This window comes from Neopsephotus bourkii, unplaced genomic scaffold (assembly GCF_033783945.1).
Source record: "Neopsephotus bourkii isolate Nb327-2 ecotype Australia unplaced genomic scaffold, CSIRO-AGI_Nbou_v1 NB_1663, whole genome shotgun sequence".
NCBI lineage: Eukaryota > Metazoa > Chordata > Aves > Psittaciformes > Psittacidae > Neopsephotus > Neopsephotus bourkii.
Window position 1 is genome coordinate 8623145 of NW_026902137.1, and position 22003 is coordinate 8645147.

The following is a 22003-nucleotide window of genomic DNA, read 5'->3' on the forward strand; positions in this document are numbered from 1 at the left end:
GGGAGCGAACGGCGCCTCCCAAGCGGAGCGATGCAGGTCCTGGGGGCTTTGGTTTTAAACCCAGAGCAGCGCCGGGAGGAAAACCGAGCTCCCTCAGTCCCAAAGAGCAGGGATTCACAAGGCTGTGGTGCTGAGCGAGCACCGGGCCCAGGCGGGCGGGCAGAAAGGCAGATGGAGGGAATGGGGACAAACCCATCCCAGGAGCCACGGCTCCACCAGGACAGGCAGGCAGCCAAGGTTCCCGCTGCAGGGATCTGCGGAGCACCCGTCCGCAGTGCTTTGGGAACAAACAAGGCGCTTTTAGGCCGAGGGCGGTTTTGGGGAGGATCACGGGATTCCTGCACCCGGGAGAGAAAATAAAACATATTAAAAGGAAATAAAAGACAAACCCAGGTCGTTCCAAGCAGCGCTTCCAGGAGCCATCAGAGCCACACGAGACCATGAAGGCTGTGCACCGGTTTACTGACAAACAGCAGCACCCAGGGAGCAAAGGTCAGTCCCAGGAGCACAGGACCTTGCATCACCCAGCACTAGCAGCAGATCCACCAGTGTTCGCTATTCCCTCCCCTCTGAGGGAGCCTGAGTGCGAGGCCCAATTTGTTTCCTCCATCCCCGCTAATCCCAACTGCCCGGAGTGGGAGTTCCCACCAGGGAGAAGGGAATTAGTTTGCTCGAGGATGATAATCCAGTTAAATACAGCACTGCTCAGGAGACTGGGCACTGAGCACAGCCCAGGCACTGCCACGTGCCCAGGGACACGTGTCCTGTCCCTTGAGAGCACCAAGCTTCAGAGCAGGGGGCTTGGAAAAGCAGCTTCCTCCAGGGAAGATCTTGCTTAAGAGCTGCTTTAGTCCAAAATACCCTGAAGAAGGCACCTGTGGGCTTGTTCCCACAACAGCTGATTTCAGGGAAGCCGGAACGACTCCACTGGCCACTTGAAGGTCCACATCACTGAAACACGGTTGGCTTGAAACTTGGTGCATCAAGAACCTACACACATTGCTCTTGTATCTTTGAGGGTGCAGGCACATGCTGCTGGCACTGGGGGACACACACAAGCCTGTCCCTAGTTCCCCCTGTTCCTTCCCACTGCAAGAGGTCAGAGCTCTAAAGGTGCCATCACAAAACTGATCCCCAGAGAGGGTGACCTCACCTCCTTGTGCCATGCTGCCTCTGCTCACCTGGAGGAGCTTCAGCAGTTCCAGAAGCCCGGTGACACTGGGCCTCCAGGAGTCACTTGGGGGTCAGATACTGAAGGCAGCTCATGAGCTACAGACAAAGCCTCTTTGAGCTTCAGGCCACCACCAAGCCACATCCCAGCCTCCCCCTTTGGGAAACCAACTTACACAAACACGAGCTCCCTGTTTCTCTAGCTCCCAAAAAGCTATTTCTGATCAAAAATAGTCCAAAAAAGCCAAGTTTAGAAAGTAACAGTTTATTTGAGAAAATAAAATAAATCAGTAACAGTGGAAAAAAACCCCAAGAGCAATTACACAAGAGAATCTAAACACCCCGAGAAGCAGACACTGCTCCTGCCTTTCCGGTACCACTGTCCATTGGCAGTGAAGTCCTCCCTTCTCCTTCCCAGTGCACAGTGACCTCTGTGCAGTTTTTACAGCCTCCCAGAGCCTGCAGATTCCCTGAACACGCTTGTACTGGGACCAAGTGAGCCAGGCAAGCCTTGGGAAAAGTCCTTTCACACGATGCCTCAATACAGGGCTCCCCCTGCGTTCCCACTTGGCCTGCCCAGCTCTGGGAAGCAGCTGCCACCGGCTGAAGCTCAACTTTTGTTCTATTGCCTCTGTGAATTTGGCCTAAAGCCGACAACAAACCCTCAGTGAAGAGGCTTCAGGAGTCGATGAGATTGCTGAGCAGCCTTCCCAACCAGCCTGGTTTTGTGCTGCCTAACGCTCAGTTTGGCGGCCCACGCTCTGGTCTTCTCCTGAGCCACACCAGATTCAGAGAGCTGCAGGAGGAAACGCCTTGCACAAAGTTCTGTAACACCTTCTTGAAACAAAGGCATTGGACACACACATTACCCTTTCGCTTGAGGAGTGCTGGGGCAGTCAGTCTAACCCTCTGCAGAGGTAGGAGCTATGTACATGATATAGTAAGAGACCCACCATGGGAGGTTCAGAGCTAGCCCTCTATGAAAGCTCAATGCTCCCAGCTGAGACAGACTTCCAGCTACAAAAGCCAGCCCCCTGCAAGAGGCAGGTACTTGGCTCAGCACCACAGGGACTCTGCAGTGCAGCCAGCCCCCAGAACAACGTTATTTCCACCATACTGTGAGCTTCCAAAGAGTAACCCCAGGTGGGGATCTCTGTTCCAAAGAGGACCAAACCTGGCACATCTCCAACCGCCTGCTTCCAGGGACACACGACAGAGCCCCAGGGCTCCAACTGCTCCCAGCTGCATCCCAAGCACCAGACAAGACACTGGACAAACAGCAGCACAAACGAGACCAAGCCTCTTGCATACAGTAAGGCTGCTGAAGAACAAACTCCAGCCTTTTCACTCTTAACTGCATTATTCCTCAGTAAAATATATAATATATAGCTCTATAGGACCGATTATAATATATTACAGGCTAGAAATACTCTCTCGTCTTTTCCCCTACTTCAATCATATTATGAATCCAAATTTTGCATACAAATTAATCCTAGAAGTTATTGCTTTGCGTTTATAATTAAAATTCACAGAATAAAGCTTAAATAGTTTTCACAGAGACTCATTATATTAGTGTTTTACATAAAAAGGATAAAAGTTACCAACCGAGAGCAGCCGTTTCAGAAACTATAAATAATTCTATTAAAAAAAAATCAATTCCTAAAAAAGTTATGGGAAAGCCATAAATATCTTTACCCTCTGCAGTAGCTGCTATAGAAATAGAAGAAACCTGTAACACACTGTAGCTAGTTCTGCTTCAGTTGAGAATATGAATCATATAAAACAACAACTCTAGAGAAATGCCCGGCCAAAGGAAACACAAAGGGAATGAAAAAATAAATCTGAGGAAATTAAAAAAGTAGATTTTTTTATTATTATTATTATTATTTCAAAACTATTCCTACAAACTTTATATAAAAATTAGGCTATTTTCTTTAAAATTTTATTAAAAAAATACCAGCAACAAAAAAAACCACCTCCTACAAGCAATCCTTACAAAAAAAAAGGTAAGAGACTGAAGGCAAGGAAAGGGTGCCCCCATAGCCAAACAAAGCCGGCTGTCCTGATTTCATGGACTAATGACCCTTGCCTGGGGCTGACAGGAAGAGACAGAAGTCTCCTAGGGAAGACATTCCCATAGGCCCTTTATGGCATTCAGGGATTAAGCCCCTATGGGCCTTTTACTCCCCTGATAAGGCAACATTATCTGTAGTGTAAGAGATTCATAAATAGTTCTCCACAAAAATGCTTCACATCACCAGCCTGCTGCAAGACATCTATTAGCAAGGTTTATAAAAAGAGCCATCTTCTATAGAAGCAGCCAATCTGAGCTCAGCACACTAGGTGCAAACACATGGTGTTTGCTTCCATACAGTCTGCTTTGTGTTTATATACCCTCTATGAAACCAAGCAGAAAATTTGGCATCTTGATTCTTTTTACACTAGCTTTAGAAACAAGAAAAAAAATACACTGAGGTTTATGTTTTTTTTCAGACTCTTTGTATTTCATTGGGCCCTTGGTAGCTGAGTGGGATGGGAAGGGTCACGTAGGAAGTTTGTTTTTTCTCAAAGTCACTTTGAAATTCAATCCAAAAAAGAGCATTTGTTCAGCCCATCTCATCTGAGGGCACAGTGTTTCCATACAGTCTGTTTGTCCCTTGATGGGCACAAGGTGCTGCTGAGCTTTAAGCATAGAACTCATTTGTTGGGGCTTTCTTGTAGATGGGTTTCTTCCCAAGGTCGTAACTGCCTTCATCCTTTTTCTTCATGCGATAGACTAAGATGAGGATCAGGAAGACAGCAAACAGGAGGCCCACTGCCCCTCCTGCAATGAGAGCTGGGGAGGAAAACAGAGCATGGAATTAAGTCTTGGACAACTATAAACCATCAGCTACAGCTCAAAGTCTGCTTCAAGAGAACCTGCCTCCAGAGCCTGCATATCCATGTGCCTGTCACCACATGTGCTGGCATTTTGTGCAACAGGACACATTATTGGCAGAGGCCAGAAACTGCTTTCAATCTAACCACAGAATAATCACGTTCCACATTAACCAGTTTGTGTTGATCTTCCTGTTCGGTGCAAGAAAGAGGTTTTGGCAAAAAGACATCCCCATGTGTGGAGGTAAAACAAAAACACCCACTCACAACCCACAAACAGCCTCAACACCAGGAGAATGGTACAGCTCTGATTGAAATGCTTTATTAACTACCTGTGTGAGCACACTCTGGGACTCTGCATTTCAATTAAACAGCACTACTACCACCACCTCCCTCCAAAAAAACCCACAGCCACCCCAACAACTAGGAACCACAAACCCTCAAAAAACCCAACAAGATCTTCTCTCTCCTCACACCAAGGGTGGCCACAAGAATTCAGTAAAGTTTATCCTTTGCTGTGGCACCTACTCATGGCACAAATCAGCTTCATTAGGTGGCTTGGCAATCCACTCTTCCTGGGGTTCCTGACTGGGAAGATGGCTGCAGATTGGCAAGATGTGCCAAGGTTTGTACTCAGACCACCAGGCCAAGTGCTTGATGAAGTGTGCCTTCAGACAGATCTGTCCCACATGCTGAGAGGAAGCCAGCCATTTGGTTTTGCTCTAGACAGAAATACTTAAGATTTTTAACAGTTGACTAAGCGTTTAAATCCCTCAGAGAAGTTGTTTGGTTCCTGGCAATGATCAGAACAGGCAGGACTTGGGCAGAGGTTAGAAGAAAAACGCCTGCATTTGATACAAAACGATGTAATTGATTTATGGCTAGATACACCTCCTGTTGGGATAGTACCTGGATGCAGAGCAGCTGCCACATCCTTGTGTGGCACTGTTGGCTTAACAGTCACCTGGCAGCTCAAAACCAAGCTGTTTACCCCAGCAAGGCAAGCAATAGGCTTTTCTGTTCGAGGACTAGAAGGCAGAAGTGACCCTGCCACAGGCAATCATGAAGGTAACACATTTTGCTCCCCTCACCAGCAGGGAACTGCTCCCCAGGCAGCCATTATAATTTACAGTATTAATTATCAGGGACAAGGTGGAATATTACCTGTAAGGACTTCTGTTCTTTCAAAGATGCTGCTGTTGGCTGTACTTGCTGCAGAGATCTTGTTGGGCAGCTTCTCTTCAACAGGTACGGCTTTGCCTGGAATGATTTCATTGTCCACCATTGTGTTTTTCCCCTTCCCTTCTATCTTCCCCTCAGTATCTCCAGGGATATAGTTGTCTGATATCTACAGAATATAGACAAACCACACCCATCAGTAAGCAGCACCCAGTCTGCCTGCAACTCAAAGTGGGAGGGTGTGCAGGGAGAAGAAAGTTTGCTTAGTGCATTACGAGAACACTGTTCCTGCTCAAGCAGGTGGAGTCATCTTGATGCCATGTCCCGCTGTGGAAAGGGTATTCCACAAAAGCTTCATGGACAGGTAAGGGTAGCTCCACATTGCTTAAAGCATGCAGAGGCAATACCTACCACAGGAGCATCCATGGTGGTCAGATATATGGCATCTTCAGAGTCCAAGTAGTCTGCAAAGGGGAACAAAAGAAAAAGGAAGCAAAAAGGACATGAAATTTTCCTCTCATGACATGCCATTTCTCCAGAATTCAGACACTTCCTGCAATACCAGCAACTGCAGACAGAACTAGGACTGTAATTCCCTCTTATCTACTAGTACTTTCACCATTTAATTGCTTTGACTGCACAAGAACAGGAGATGTAATCTTAAAACCAACACCTCTCACATGGGAGGGGTCTTCAGCTGGACACATTGGCCCCCCTGCAGATGATCAGGAGCTGCCCTGCTAAGCAAGTCTGCCATAGCTTGCTAAACTGCTGCTAATGGAGGACAATGCTCTCACCACCCACCCCTAAAGGAAAGTTTGCCAACCCTTGAGTTACCAGATCTGCCTGAACATGTCAGACACGGATTTCAGCACTTGTTCTTTCCCTTTTAGAGAACAAATCTTCACATAAAGGGGACATGGAGCTATAGAAACTGGTTTGGGCAGGGAGCTTTGCATGTCACAGAGAGTTCACCTGAACAACAGTGAGTCCTTCACCTTGTTTGGCCTCAACCAGGGTACTAACTTTAAGTCTTTTAGCACTGCCTCAACAATAGATTTTTTAAGTTTCTCAGAAGTTCTTTGGAGTTCTGACAGGAAAGAGATCCAGCTATGAGCTGCCTTTTCACTTGCACCAAGACAAGCTTGGCTGAACTCCATCTGTTCTCCCCAAGTGATTCAACATTATGGTACACCACCTTCACTGTTCTCATCTGTAAGTGACTACCACTCACAGGGTGTTCTCATCCCCACCTGACACTGCCCTTCCCTCTGGAGCTCTGGCTGTGCCTTTAGCACATCACTCATGGGCTGCTCCTGGAAGAAACTTCACAGCATCAACTGAGGGAGGACCCATTCTCTCACCCCACTTACCTCCAGACCCAGATGTCTCATCTATATCTAACTCATCAGAAGTTAAGTGAGGCCTGAATTCACCAATGTCTTCATCATCTGGCAAGTCTCCGGAGGCAGGATACTCAAGCCATCGGGCATCTATAGTCTCTGTTTCTCTCACCTGTAAATGAGGATAGAGAAGTATTAACTACCAGACAACTCCTCAGAAGCATTTCACAAAAGGCCAGGAGTTCCCGAGCCTATGCTAAGTACATCACTTCCACCAGAAGAACACTAAATGCTGAACCACCTCCCCACCAAAAGCATTATCTGCATCACCCTGAAAATAGCTGAATTCCCCTAGAATTTCTCAGAAGTGAGAGCCAGCAGAGGAGGGGAACTTCCTACAGGTTCAGAGGGCAAAAATAACACAGCAGGATCTTGGTCAGGAGTTTGTAGCAAATGCATTTGAAAAAGGAATACCTTCAGTTTGTGATAAGGGGGGGATTTGGAAGGACTTGCTATTCCCAGATAAAAAGCTTGGCACCTACAGGTCAGGTTTTTGTATAGGATTAAAGGCTCACACCAAGGCAGTTCCTTGCTCCTTGTGTTGAGAACATACCTACTTTATCAGCCAAGGGTTAAAAACTGGTCTGTCAGTTCAGCTGAATTGCACTGCAATATAGTGTGATGGTTCAAGAGCACTTGCTATCAATAATGGCCTGCCTGAAGGAAGAGCTTCCTCTGCCTCACCTCTTAAAACACACGTAAAAAAGCAAGGCTGTAAAATGAAGTCCATGATCCTATGGGCAGATGACTGCACGTTAGCAGGAGAGCCTCCGAGAGAATCAGCTGCTTGGCCACAACAGCAATTTACACACCAGAACTCAGCTGCACTTGGACCTTCAAGGAGCCACAAGTTCTCACCAAGCTTATGCTATTTCCCCAGCACTATTTCTCCTCACCCCACAGCCCCAGGGTCAGCCCCAGTGAGGGTACCACAGGTATCATCTCAGGTTGCTCAACACCAGCCCACAGATTCCAGTAGCTCCAGATGCTTCCACAGCCATGAAGTCATCTCCATGCTGGGGGACTTGACCCCTTTCCCTAGGGCAAAAAGCACAACTGGCGGGATGGGTCCCATAGCTATGGGCTAACTTGTCTGTGTTTTTTCATGCTGCTCCCACAGAAAGATTGAGGAGTCTTTCAGAGTGATTGTCTTCCCAGGAGAGCATCGTTAAAGCATCCCTTTACTCCACAGTCCTGCACATCCAATGGCTCTTCTTAATGAACAGGCTTACCATGAGCCTCACAGGGTGAAGATCAGAGACTCATGGGGACAGTTAGAGGTGGGTGGCACAGCCAACCCCTAGCAAAGCAGCAGTGGGCCCTGGAGTGCCTGGGATCTGCCTTCCTGCCCTCCTGGCCAGGGCTGGCCCATCCCACAGCCTAGCAGTGACACTGAGTGATGAATTACATCTGCTACTGATCTCCCAAGCAAAGGCCAACAATCAGGCACAAGCCATGTCCCTGCTTCATCTGCCCACAGGCCCAGCCCTGACCTCCCTGCCCAGTAGCTCACTGGTTTTGCCCCAAAGAAGGCCTTGTGGTCAGGACAAGATGTTTCTCTTTTTACTTAAGGAGCACTGGCTACTAGATGTGCTTCTCATCAGCTTATTGAGGCATCTTTGGTTTCCCCAGCAACTCTGCTGGAGGAGAACTGAATGAACAGCCTAGAGGCTGTCTCATCCCAGATCCCTGCCCGACACTGGGTGGTGGGAAGGGAGCTGGGGAAGGAAGGCCAGCTGGGAAGACATCCCCTCCCAGCCTGGAACCGGGCATTCCTAAGGTTATGGATCACTCGCTCTAAGGCAAATTCATTTCAAGATATGTGAAACCCAGCCAAAACCAGACCTGCAATGAAAATTGCTGCCAGCACCCAGTAGCTATTTGCAGGATAGCTTCTGGCCATTCCATCAAAGGGCAGGAAGAGCCCAATTCCCTTTTAGGGTACCAGAGCTGGGGAGCACATTTGCTGCAAGACCTGAGCCTGGGCAGATCCATGTTGGGAAGAGCACTGTGCTGAGCTGCACCCCTGTGCCAGCTCATGCTGTGCTTCATTATGAGTCACCAGCCAGTGCCCAAGCAAGGGCAGCTCAAGAAAAGCCAGGTCTAAGGCATGGTGTGGCTGGAGAGCTGCTGCCTTATCAGCTCAGGCCAGCCGTGAGCAGAGAGGTGGCAGCCAGCCATGGGGATTAGTGCATGCTGCAGAACACACCGGGTTTGGCTATCAGAAAACCCTATTAAAATAAGGGGAGACAGTGTTTACAAGCCAGAGGACATGACAAGGAAATGACTGACTCACAAGCGTAAATAAGATTATAAGGGAGCGTTCCCTGAGCTCACTCTTCATCATCCTCTTGTGCAAGGACAAGGAAGTTCCTGGAAGCCGTAAGAGCTTCTCGAACCACACAGGCAACTTTTCCTATGGGCAGAGAGCCTCATTTTACAGATTAACCTGCAGGGACATCAGAGGGCTGCTGGGCACCTCCAGGTTTCAGGACATGCTTTCCTAGGGAGAAGGCTCCCACTGGGAGCTGGGGCACGGGGAGCCTGGGAAGAGTTAACAGTGGAGCACTGTGCTCACAGGGCAGGCACATTCCTTGCATACACACCTGCAAGAGGGCACACAGGCACTTTCACAAGGGCTTCGGGCTTCCCAAGTGCCACATAAAGTTCTCCCCAGAGTATGGCTTTAAAAGCACAGCCCTGTCCAAGAGGATTCAGTCCTCTCTACAGCCCTGCTATGAGGTGAAGCAGCACCACAGAAGGTACCCGTGCTCTCTCTGGGCTGGCAGGAAGCAGCCAAGAGGAAAAAGCCCGGAGACTGCTGCAGGATGACAGTCAACCCTTGCCAAGTCATCTCTGGCCACACTCAGCTTAACACCTCTTGTAACTGCCAGCTGGAGAAGGGCACCGGCTGCTCCGAGTCTGCTTCCCACCTCCTGTCATCCCAGCACTGGAGCTGGGCCAGGGACTTGCTGGGAGAGCCGGACTGGGCACTGCATGGCTCCACCTCACCCTGGCACCAGGAGTCGAGCCCTGTGATCAATATGCTCCCATCCAGGAGGGGTCTGTACAAAACCAACCTTCCCTGCAGGAGTCCAGATCCAGGAATTTTCCCCCCTCGTGTTAAGCAGCTTTATCCCCAGTAAGCACTAACGGGAGATTAACCAACATGCTGGGGAGCAGCAGCTTTTCCTGCCTGCCAGTGGCAAAATGAATACGTTTATTCCCTGCCAGCCAACCAGCAGGTCAGGCACATGAACCATGAGCACCATTCCTGGAAAAGCTGGACACAGAGGTCCCATGTTTGAGCCTGGACAAGGCTGCACTGCTGCCTGAGGCCATACACTGTTTGCTCAGCTCAGGCACAGGAACTGCATCCCTGGCACCCCAGGCCCTGCTGGGTTCCATCCATAGCCCACCCCATTTGGTGCTCCTGGGGTCTTCACTTACAGCCCAAGCAGTAGCCAATTCTCAAAGCAAGCACAAGCTTTTATGGAGGCAGCAAAGTTTCTGTTCACTGTGTGCATTTCCCCAGCCACTGGCTAGTTCTGGGAAATGCCAAACCCAGGCAGCTCGCCTGTCCCGGCCCACATGTCCTCACCACAGCCCTTGCAAACCCTTTCAAAACAACCCAAAGGATGCTCTGGGGCAGAGACAAAGTCCTCCAGACAGGGAACTGGCTTTTACAGCTGGCCCTTGTCTCTGATCAAACACACCAGGGTTCATTAAGCTTCTCTGAAGGGTCACAAGCAGCACACTGCAAAGGGAGTCAGACCCACAGAGGCTTGGGCATCCAGAGGGCGAGGAGATCTTTATTCAGTTTGTAACTTCAGTGTTATACACTTCAGAGCCCCAGTGCTGGCTCCTGCATCTGTCTCCCTTGCCAGCACTGTGTACACAAGTCCTGGAGTAAACAGGAGCAAGGTGAAAGTCAATCTTTCCTAGACAAAAGCACATGGAGCTGGGCCAGCCTGGGAGGTGGCAGAAAAGGGGGCAGAGGCACAGATCTGTTAACTCTTTGTAGCCTGCAGGAACACATTAATCTAGGCTGCTCCTGGGGCTTTTCTCAGGTGCTGTGTAGTAGGGAACAGTGGCACAGATCACCCCAGTGAGCAGTATTACACCAAATATCGTCCCCTGACCTCTGCTGTCACAGACAGAGGTCACCTCACATCACCACAATGCACATCTACAAGCTTGACAAGAGAGGGCTCCTGTACGACAGGGGCAGCTGCCCACATGGACCAGCCTGGTTATTAAGGGCTCATTCTCACAAAGCCACAACCCTGGCCCTCGTGCTGCCCTGTGTCATTAACCAAAGAGCACCAAATCCAATGGGACCTTTCCAGTGCAAGGATGTGAACCTGTGTAAACCGCCACATCCAAGAGAGGGGATTTCCATATGGCTCACTTCCACCCTGCTCTTGCAGGAGCAGGCAAACCAGGAAGCTGGGAGTGAGCTCAACCCCTTGAGGCACTTCCCAAAAGCAAGGAAGCAGAATAGGAACATAGGGCTGGAAAGAGGCCAGCACAGACCACTGCAAACCAGCCAAATAGAGCTGACCTCCAAAGGAGGGAGGTGTGCAGCGAGGTAAAGGCAGGCAGCTCTGACCCCTCCTAGAATCATAGACTGGTTTGGGTTGGAAAGGACCTTACCATCATCCAGTTCCAACCACCTGCCATGGGCAGGGACACCTCTCACTAAACCCTGCCACCCAAGGCTCTGTCCAACCTGGCCTGGAACACCACCAGAGATGGAGCATTTACCACTTCTCTTCGGGCACCCTGTGCCAGCACCTCACCACACTCACAGTAAAGAGGTAAAAAAAGTAAAAAGCTTCTTCCTTGTATCTAACCTGAACTTTCATTATTTAAGCTTGAAGCCATTGCCCCTTGTCCTGTCACTACCGTCCCTCATGAAGAGTCCCTCTCCAGCATCCTTGTAGGCCCCTTCAGATCTTGGTAAGCATTAAAAGTTATTAGAAGTGACATGAGCTTCCAGCACAGGCAGCTCCTGCCAGCCTGGTAAGGGAAGGGTTTGTATTTTCCCCCAAAAACACTCTTTATTCCCTCCCTCCATGCTCCAGTTCCATACAGGGAAATAATAATACTACAATAATAATGCCAAAGATACTTTTGCCTTGAGAGCAAAGCAAATACCACTATTGCAATCTAGGTCGCACCTGACTCCTTCAGCACAGCACCTGCAGTTAAAGAATAAATACATCAATAATTCCCCTTGTGCCAACTCCTGGTGGCCATGCTCAGAGGGTCCCATTTTTCCACTCATTCCTGGTCAGTTTGTCCCACATAACTTGCAGCGCACGCAGCCCACACTGTGCCAAGGGACAGAAATTAAACAGGTCCCATCCAGGCACATGTTTGTATTCAGTTGCATGACAGGCTCACCCCGAGGCTTCCAGACATGCTTAAATACTACTGTGCCTTTGCTCAGCACTCTTCAAGCAGTCCTAGAGAAGGACCACAGGCACAGTGGCTTTGGACAAAGCCAGCCTTGCTCATCTCCTCTCCAACAGTCAAGTGCACTCCCATCACAGCGAGCCATGAAGGTAAATCCATAACACTTCAGAGGACTAAGTGGGACATCAGGGACAAAGTACAGAGCAGCTTGCAAGCAGCTCATGGCTAACAGGAGGGGATAGCACTGCATCACCATTGAGGGGACAGCACTGCATCACCAGTACCCCAAAACAGCCGCTGCATGCTATCTCTTTGTGTGTGTTTAAAATACATCTTTTAATTGTGTTCAGTAACACAGGCAAAGAACAGGGTCTTTCTTAAAAAGAGAGAGCAATGTGCAGGCTGATGAATTGCTCAGCTGCTAAAAGCATCACTAGTACAAGCCGACTTCAGAGCAGCATCCCCAGTCCCTGTCCACCCAGGTATCCATCTCCCTGCAGCCACATCACCATCCTGTGTGCTCCCTCTCGGCAGCCCATGTGCGCAGGAGCACGCACTCAGCACTAACACAGCCTCAGCCTGGGTCATTCCCCCACTTGCCCCCACTGCCTGGGTGATTCCTTAAGCTGTATTGACACAAGCAGCTCTCCAGGGAGCAGTGGAGCCATAATCCCTGCAACAATCACACCGTAATCCCAGGCTCCGGAGAGGACCTGCTCTCCCAGTGCCTCCCCTGCAGCAGGGATAGATCCTCCTGGGCTCTGCTTCTCAGGATAGGTTTCCCTGCACTTACAAAGTCAAACCTCTGTTACCGTTTAGCTCACATTCTGCTTACACACAAACTGCTGTCTTCAGACCACACCATATATGCATGTGCCTTTCAGGCCATGCCATGGAAGCAAAAGCAGGAGGAGGCCACAGAGATTACAAAGGAACGAATTCTTGTTTAACTACTCTTGCCTGATTATCAGCCAAGAGTAAAGCCATAAAGATTGAGTTCTTTGCCAGACAGGCACATGCTGGGATCTGTTCACTGCAAAGGTGGCAAAATAGCTGCTCTAAACACTCAATACCCACTGCCAGAGACCTACGGAGCCAGAGAAGGGGATCATGGCTTCCCCCCTCCAGCTAGAGGGGATAAAGCTCAGCAGGCAATTGCGGATGGCTGTTTGTCAATCACTTACCCTGAAGCAAATAAAGATAAGGCTCAAAGGGAAACTGCAGGAGAGGAAAGCAGGAGCTCTCATGTGACTTGGAAGGAAAATAACTGTGGCAGAGACATTTTGTGCCCTGAAATGTTCTCCTGGTCACAGGCAGTGGTGACACACACCTACTTCATAAAGACATTATGGGTTTTTATGGTATTTACAAGCCTGATCATAGGTATTTCATATACTTCACTGCCCAGGCTCAGTTCAGAAGCTGGAGGAATCTATTCAAGGTTAAAGAAGGAATTCAGTCTTTCCAGCCCACGACTCACTGAGTTGCCCTACTCTATACGAGGAAGCTCCACTGCATCCTTGTCCATGGAAGGAAAAAAGGATACAAAGGCCCCAGCAAAGCAGCTTTTCCATAAAGGGTGGTTTCTCATGCTGATGCCTCAGGCTTGGGGTATTTCATAATATCATATTTCCCCCTCACGCTGCAGAGAGGCTTGCCCTCGCTGCCCTTTCCTAGAATACAGCTACACCCCAATACTTCCCTGTGCACGTACCCAAGCAGAATTTCCACTTGGCAAGAAGCACGTGACATACATTTTCAGGATCCTTATGCTCCCCCTTGCCAGTGTTAGCAAAATCCAGCCAGGCAGACACCCAGCTTCAAAGGGTGCCTTTCCCAGCTGGTTCTCGATGCCACTAATCTCAGCTTGTTTGTTCAGTCAAGATTCCCAAAGCTGCTCCATACAAATGCTTCCCCTCCCACAATCCATTTTAATCTAATCACAAATAGTAGCCCGAAGATTTAAGCTCAAGCCCAGGCGGTTGAGCTCTGCCAGCAGTTACGCTGTTTAGTTTTGCTCTGTTGGCAAAGCCGCCAGCAGAAAGTTGTAGCAGAGGAAGTTATCAGCATGAAAGCACTTGAGACAGTGGAGCTGAACCACTCTGCTATCGGGCTATACCCCTGTGAGCATTAATTCAAACAAACATCTCAACAGCAGGGGTTTTCCTAGTTAGCTGCAGCAGCAGAGCCTGGGTTCTCAGTGCATGGGTTGTGTTGGTTTTGTTTTGAACAGAGGCATTCTCAACTTGTGCAGAAATTGCCTTGGCTTGGGCCCAGAAAGCAGCAGACACAGTTTGTGCTGTTGGGGATAATGCAGCTGTACTTTAGGAAACCTGTCAGTCCCCAGAGCATTGGGATAGCTCTGGACTCCCAGCCAGGCTTCCTTCCCAATCCAAGCAGAGGGTGAGCAGCTGCCAGCAGTTTTCCAGCCCTCTGTGACCACATCTCTGCACCCCCAGTGTCACAACCAGAAGCAGAGGGACCCAGCTATTGTTTTGGTCACTCCTTCCTTGGCCCTGCGAAGCCTGCACTGGGCTGGCCTAGCAAGTTGTTTAGTAACCAACGCGCAGGACCAGCTCCTCATACTCAGCCTGGGGAAATTTGGAATTAGCGCCAAGAACAGCCCGCACATAAACAGCCTCCTGAAGGATCCTGGCTCCAGAGTCTGCTCCCACTGCACACCGTGGATTTGCAATAAATATTTATCTCACTGGGGAACAGAGTCTTCCAAGCAACAGCTCCTGACATCACTAAAGACTTCATTTCCATTTGGGGCAGAGGAACAGTTTCTCTGCTTTTAAAGGGGGCCACTAGCCCACAGAAGCAGCTTCTGCCACCCTCACAGCACCACACTGCCCAGGACCTGTCCCTCCACCTATGGGTCCCACTCCTCTCCAGGCCAGCACAGGGGCACCCCCTCACACCAGGTACCCTCCATCCAGCCATGTTCCCCGTTACCCACAGAGGTTTATAACTACCGTGCCATGCAGGCTGATTCCAGTGCAAGTCCATGGCACTTCCAGAGTCATTAATGCACATTAACACTTCTTTTTATTGCTGTAGTTTGAGTGTAACGGCAGCTGAAGGGCAGGAGGCAGAGAGAGCCTCACAGCAAGGTAAACGGGGCAAAGCCACATCACTTTGTATTCAAGTTTTAGAGCAGATAGCAGCACGGGCTTAGTTGAATTGTGGTGGAGACACCTTTTCCCCTTCAGCAGCTAAGACAGAGCAACATCAGAAGAAAGAAATCCTTCCCATGGCAGAACACAATTTGTTTAAGCAAGAAGCAGCCTTGTTTTCGCTTGACATGACACCAGCTGCTTGGCTAACTGTGCTATGGGTCTCCCAGTCTCCTTCCTGCCCCAAGGAGTGTCTCTCTCAGATTTTAATTAACTGCTTTGATTTTCAAGTTATCCCAATAATTTGTCTAACAACAGCCCTTTGGCATTTTACAGGCACAGTCTCAGCCTCAGAGGATTTAAGGATAAAATTGTCAAGAGTGTGTATTTCCAGCACAAATAGGACTTTTACAAGCAGTGTATATTTGAAGTCAGCCAGCCCTCGGAGAGGGACACAGCTACATCTTGTGTGCTTTCCCCTCCTACGCTGACATTTTCTCCGGATTCAGGATTAAGTATTTAACCCCCTCTTCTGAGACTTTCCCCTCCTTCAACTTGCTTCAAAGGCTTTTGGTCATTTCAGATCATACTGCTGCTTCCCTCTCTCCCCCGTGCAGCTCTCATTTCGAACCACCTGAAAACACAGCAGCTACACAACTACCGACCGGAGCAAGCTGGTGACTGGTCAAGACATGGCCATTTTCTGATCTGCCTTTGCCAACACCGACTCGGCTACTGGCAGTAGTTATATGGCAGAGCCCGATGGCTTTTTTACCCCCAAAAGCACAACCCCAGGCAGATTAGAGAGGCAGCAGTGAAGGCACTGGGTGCCAAGCGAGCACAGTCTCTCTGCCAGGAGAAAAGATGCACCTCTGTGCTGCAGCTCCTCGGAAGCCTGAGTCACTGCATTGGGTAAGGGGCCAGGGCCGTTACTCAGAGGTGACAGCAGAGTCTCCAGAGCTGTGGGGCCAGGGAAGTGCCAGAAACCCTGACTCAGAGCATGACCACTGCGAGTCAAAGCCGAGGGCGATGCAGCAGAGCCGGGCAGAGGCGGCAGCGTTACTGGACAACCACACACTTAAAAACAAAGCAAAACACCAAACTAGAAGCCTGAGCCAACCTAGAGGCGCAGCAGTAACAACTCACTGATGTATGATCTTTTACAGCCCCTCCAAGCAGTAGCTTATTAAAAGCTAAACTCTGCAACCAGGCTGCCCTGTCTATTTAAGAGCCCCCAAGCCCGGTCTCATCACAAGAGTCTCATTCTAGTGCAGACCATTTGAATCCTTAATCTAAAGCATTTGCATTCCACCGAGGCTCAAACAAACAGCCACACATGCTCTGCAACACCAGCCCCGAGGTCAGGCATGTGCGGGGTTTGGGTTTGTAGTGTTTCAACTGCATTAGCTGCTAGTTTAAGGGTGCAAAAGCAGCACAACCCTGCTGTTGTTACAGGGCATAAAGGAACAAGCTGTATGGAGAGGAGTGGGAGAATGCAGCTGCAAGCATCCAAGAGTAGGCTAAAGAGGATAAATGTTAACTCAAGAGCAAGGAAGTGTTTTGAAGGATAGACACTGGCTTGCCTAGCCAAAGTGATAGCTGGGGGGTTCTGGAGGATCAGCTCACCACGATAACTCAATCAAGTAATCTTAAGAGTCATTTATATTGCAGACCACAGAACCACAGTTATCACACTTGCCTTACTGTCAGTTATTATCACTGAATTGAAAAAAAGAGAGTTTTAAAGACAATCTATCAATCCAGCCACCACAACACATAAAATGTAACAACTCAGTGTTAACTTACAGGCAAATGGATTTAAGCAGCCAGCACATTCAGCAGAGCATTTACCAGCACCAGGAGTCAGAGGAAAACAAGAAGTAGCTGCAGGAGCTGTGCTGAAACCTGCATGCAGAGCAGCCAGGGTCCCTCCTCTCCATCACTCTGAAAGCCAAGGTAGCAGCTTGTGGGGAAGTGGGGCAGGATTTTATCGAGAAGGCAGTAAGTGATCACAGGAAAACCACAAGGTCACATTAAACTCCAGGCATTTGGGAGCAGCAAATGGCCTCTCCACCCCAAATGTTCAGACAGCTACAGGCAATAGTAAAGCCATTAACAGAGGTTTGGAGGGGAGAGGGGAGGGGAAGAAGCACCGGAAAAAAAACCATTTTCACTGTTGTTGGACTGGATACAGGACTCTGCAGGACCACAAAGTGCCAAGGCCTTGGGAGACAACAACAGGAGGGGCAGGAAAAGGAGCAATCTCGTTGGCTAACAGCCTGAGCTTCCTAGAGTGAATGAACCTCTGCTATCCCGAGCCCGAGAAGTACCAGTGCAGCCCTGATGTGCTTCTTGCATAAGCTGCTCGGGAAACTGAGCCACAAGAGAAATGCTCTCCAGCCTAGGAGCTGGCAGGCACTTTGGGATGAGGACTGGGCAGCAGCACAGCCTCCCTGCCTGTGCCCCAGGGGTGACAGCTCCCACCGTGTGGGTGCCTCCATGGCTCACATGGATGGGATGAGACCATGTGCCCCCAAACTCCCACCCCAAGAGCCATGCACTTGCTCACTGCACCCCTGAACTTCCATCCCAGGTGGTGTACACTTCTTGTTGAGAGAGACTATTTCTTTCTAGACATTACAGGCACTTCATCCAGCCAAACTGCTTTAGATTTGGCTACCAGAAGTCACGAGCTCCTTCCATTCATGACTAAGGGACATCACCTTAAGACACTGTGATTTTGTCGCTCTGTGTTTTAAGGAGGCTGAACAAAGCAAGGTTTTGCTCCAAATGTTCAGCTGCCTTGTGAGTTTGCCGAGTTAGAAGGTAAAATAAAGTAAAACGTGCACAGAGCGGTGTCTTGATTTGATTGGGAGGGACAGATGAGAAACTGGGCAAAGAGCAGAAAGAACAGGCCTCGGGGATCAATGGCAGCAGGACAAGCCAAACCGGTTTTAACATTAATAATGCTGCACTACTTTCCAAACACAGCTATCATCAACAAGACACCAGCTTTGCCAATCAGGCAGCCTCCAAGCATGATTGCTTTAAACCAGCAAACAGAGCCCACAGACAACACGAAGCCTCCCCCCTCTCCCTGAGCAATCCTCTGCCAGCAGCTCCTGGGTTGGATTTGTGCTGTCTATAGGGACACACAGACACAGTGTGGTGCTGCACAGAGACTTCTGCATACTTCAAGGCAGAAAAGTAGGACAGCTACCACAAGGTTGCAGCCCGTGAACACTGCACAGCTCAGGGCTCTCAGCCCTCTTGCAGCTTAGAGGCAGAAGCAGCCCCAGCCCACAGCAGGCAGGCTCCTCTGTTAGGGGGAACATCCCTTGCTTCCCTTCAGTGCTTCCAGGTCACTTTTAGATGCTAAAAGCACAGGGAGGCTCAATAACTCTGCCCCAGTAAGAACATTAAGTCTTCCAGCAGCTCTGTTGATCCCATGCCTTGGCTGCACTGGTGGCTTTCTCCCCATCTCCAGCTGCAGGCCCCTAAAGCATCTTCTGAAGGACCCCCACCCTCACACAGTGCGAGCACAGGGGAGCACCTTGCCCACACAGCCTGTGCTCTCTAAAGCACCCAGTTGAAGAGGGCTGGGGACCAGCAGGAGACATCAGGCTTCAGTTCCTCCCCCTGCCCCACAGTACAAGACATGTTCTCACACAGAGCTGTTGTGACACAACCCACCCACAGCCCGAGCACCCACGTCACCCCGGCACTTCAGTACTATTCCCCACCCTCTTACACATCCAGGATTGCTTCACGCAGAGAAATCCCATGGACACAGAAAGCTGCGTGAGGGGAAAGGAGCCAAAGCATTTCTGTTTGTACAGTCTTAGGGGAATAGTTGAGCACCAAATCCCTCGCAAAAACCAGGCTCTTGCATAAGCACCAGAAACACAATCCTGGTCTTGTTAAGGAACAGCTACCTGCCTGCACCCTGCCCCACAGAAACACCAGAGCCACATGCTGTGCAGCCCTGCACGTTTTGGCAGGGCTATTAAATAAAGAACTTAATATGGGAGGAGCGCCAGCAGAACTCTCCCAAACAGTGTGTCATCCTCACCTCCTCCCCTGCTGCCACAACCCAAACCATTTGTTTGGATAAGGCTTTATAGGGGACCAGTGTTATTTCTCAAACACACACTCCGCCTTAGGTAGCTTAAAAGATGCAAACACCCGTCTAAACTCTATATAAGGGTTTACAGAATACATCTGTGCAAAAGTTGTTGTCTTTGCAGAAACCCGATGCTTGCAGACCAATCGGTTCCCCAGGGAGACCAAGTTGCATTTCATACCAAACATGGTCAATGCAACTTCCAGATGCTGTCTGCCCCAAAGGTTTGCCCTACTAGTTTGGGCCAGTTCTCAATCGAGGGATTCACATGCTTAAGAGCAGGGATAAAGACACCAGATTAAAATGGATTTGGGCTGGCTGGTCATCACAGAGAGTAGCTGACAATTACTAGAGATGCTCTCTGTGGGAGCTTCCCATTCCACAACCAGCCCCACAACCCTCTTAGAGGGCAGTCGAGCAGCTGAACCTTATCTGCCCTATTCAGTCCAGAACAGAGCAATGGGGATGATTAAATCTAGTTTGGAGAACTCATGATTTCCTGCAGTTACCTTAATCTCAGCAGCTCTTTCCTCTTTCAGTAGGGGAATCTGCCCTGTTTGCACTACAAGAACATGGACACATGGACCCAAACAAACAGCAGGGAAGGCAGAATCCCAAAATCTCTGCTTCACCCAAAGATCCCACGTGTCTGCCACTTGAGGCATCTGAACTCTTTCAGTTCATTATATATTTAAGAGACTCTTAAACCCTCCATGGTAATGCATCATTTTTCATTCTCATATGGAAGCGAGGAAGATTTAATACAGACAGAAAAACAACAGGGACTGGCAGAGCCGAACTCAGGTAAGGCTGGAAAGCCTGCCCAAGCACTACTGTAAGGCACTGCGCTTATCTAACCCATCGCACATTCACAATAAAAGAGGGATTAAGGGACTTAAGTCCCTGACCAGCGGTTGGAGATCAAAGCTGCAATGGAGAGTGGTTCATTCCTATCACATACCCTTGTACTCTGTACTGCTCTTACTCGCCAGCCCTGATTGCAGAAGGCCAGGACGAGGCTCACCAGCGCACAGGGGACAGAAGGGACAGGCGAGGGAGCCAGAGCCAGCGCTTCACCCGGGGCAGGACCGGGCCGGGACACCGCTGCTTCGGCACCAACCGGAGGAAGCAGCGTGCGAGCCAGGAAGGAGGCAGGGAACCGGAGGAAGGAATGGGAACTGCCCCCCTGCTCGGAGAAGGGCGAACGCGTGGGAGCACCTCCCGGGCGGGCAGCGGTGCTGCTGCCGAGCGCGACCCGCCGCACCGGAGCCCCCATCCCTGCCGGGGTGCGCAAGGCAGGACAGACCTGACCCTGACCCTGACCCTGCCCCTCTCCCGTTCCCGTTCCTCCCCGGCCCGTTCCGGCGGTACTCACCGACTCGGCGGCAGCGGCGTGCAGGAGGAGGCCGAGCAGCAGAGCGCGGAGCAGCGGCGAGGCGCGGGGCAGCGGCATGGCGGGGTCCGGGCGAGGAGGAGCACGAACAAGCAGCAAAACCCCCGGCACAACGGGCTCTGGCCGCCCCCCGCCGCCGCCGCCGCACTTATAGGGATGGCGCAGCCCCCGCTGGGCGGAGCGGCCGCTCTGCCCCGCCCCGCCGGGAATGCCCGCGGCCCCCGCTCCGCCCCGGTCCCGTCCTGGTGCCCAGCGGGCTGCGAGCGGGGGGGGGGACCGGCACTGCTGAGGGGAACGGGGGAAAGGGAAAGAGTGGGACAGGGACTGTTCATAAGGACACGGAGGGGACAGGCCAAGGGGGAATGGCTTTAAACTGACAGGGGGGAGATTTAGATCGGACATTAGGAAGAAGCTTTTCCCTGTGAACGTGGTGAGGCGCTGGCACAGGGTGCCCAGAGAAGCCGTGGCTGCCCCATCCCTGGCAGTGTTCAAGGCCAGGTTGGACACAGGGGCTTGGAGCAAGCTGCTCTAGTGGAAGGGGTCCCTTTCAAGGTCCTTCCAACCCAAACCATTCCGTGACTGTGAAAGGGAAGGGGTGAAAAATGGGGAGGAGGGGAAAGAAAGGGAAAAAGGGAAGAGGGAAAGAAAAAGGGGGGAGAGAGGGAAAGTGAGGGGGAAATGGAAAGCAAGGGGGGAAGAAAGGGGGTGGCTGGCACACAGCATCTACTTTCGCAGCACTCCACAAGTGATAGTCTCACATTCACACCAAACCAAGAACCACTTGGGCTGTGGTGTCACCACTGGTTATCAGGGGTGTTACATCACTCGGGTCTTGTCAGAGGTGGAAAATGAAACCACTCCATCTGTTTTCTCTGAAAGGAGCAAGCACAAAAACCCCACAGAGACAAAGAAGGGGAAAACCCATCCCCACAGTGCAACTATTTTAGTTTTCTTCTCTCATTAATAACTTTTCCTGACCACTGGAATTTGCTTGAAACATCCACTGCAGCCCCTTCATAAGCAGAGGAACACTCCAGCTACTGCACTGGTACTCACCATGTCAGGCCCTCTCATTCATGCTGCAGTCACACCAGTTTGCACTTGGGCTCTTGTCTGTAGGGAATACTTCCTTAACAGGGAAGCAATATACAGGCTGCAAAGGGAGTGAGCGTTGATCCCAATTGCCAGGTAGGGATGGATGCAAACTCTGCTCCCCTTGCTCCACCTTAGCATGCCAGCCCTCAATCAATCCAAAAGATCCCTAAGGTGAAGCAGCCTTCCCAAATGCCTGTTCCTTTGGGAATGAAGAGGTACTATG

General features: G+C 50.3%; 1 protein-coding gene across 1 annotated transcript; it reads right to left on the reverse strand.

Annotated features, from left to right (window-relative positions):
* Positions 1-1419: 1419 nt before the first annotated feature.
* SDC4 (syndecan 4) lies at positions 1420-20770 on the reverse strand. The gene is made up of 5 exons (XM_061375526.1): positions 20668-20770; positions 6600-6741; positions 5638-5690; positions 5212-5395; positions 1420-4006 (listed from the first exon to the last, which is right to left on the reverse strand). Exons 1-5 carry the CDS (start codon positions 20743-20745, stop codon positions 3855-3857), a joined length of 609 nt encoding a protein of 202 aa, XP_061231510.1. The 5' UTR covers positions 20746-20770; the 3' UTR covers positions 1420-3854.
* Positions 20771-22003: the final 1233 nt, after the last annotated feature.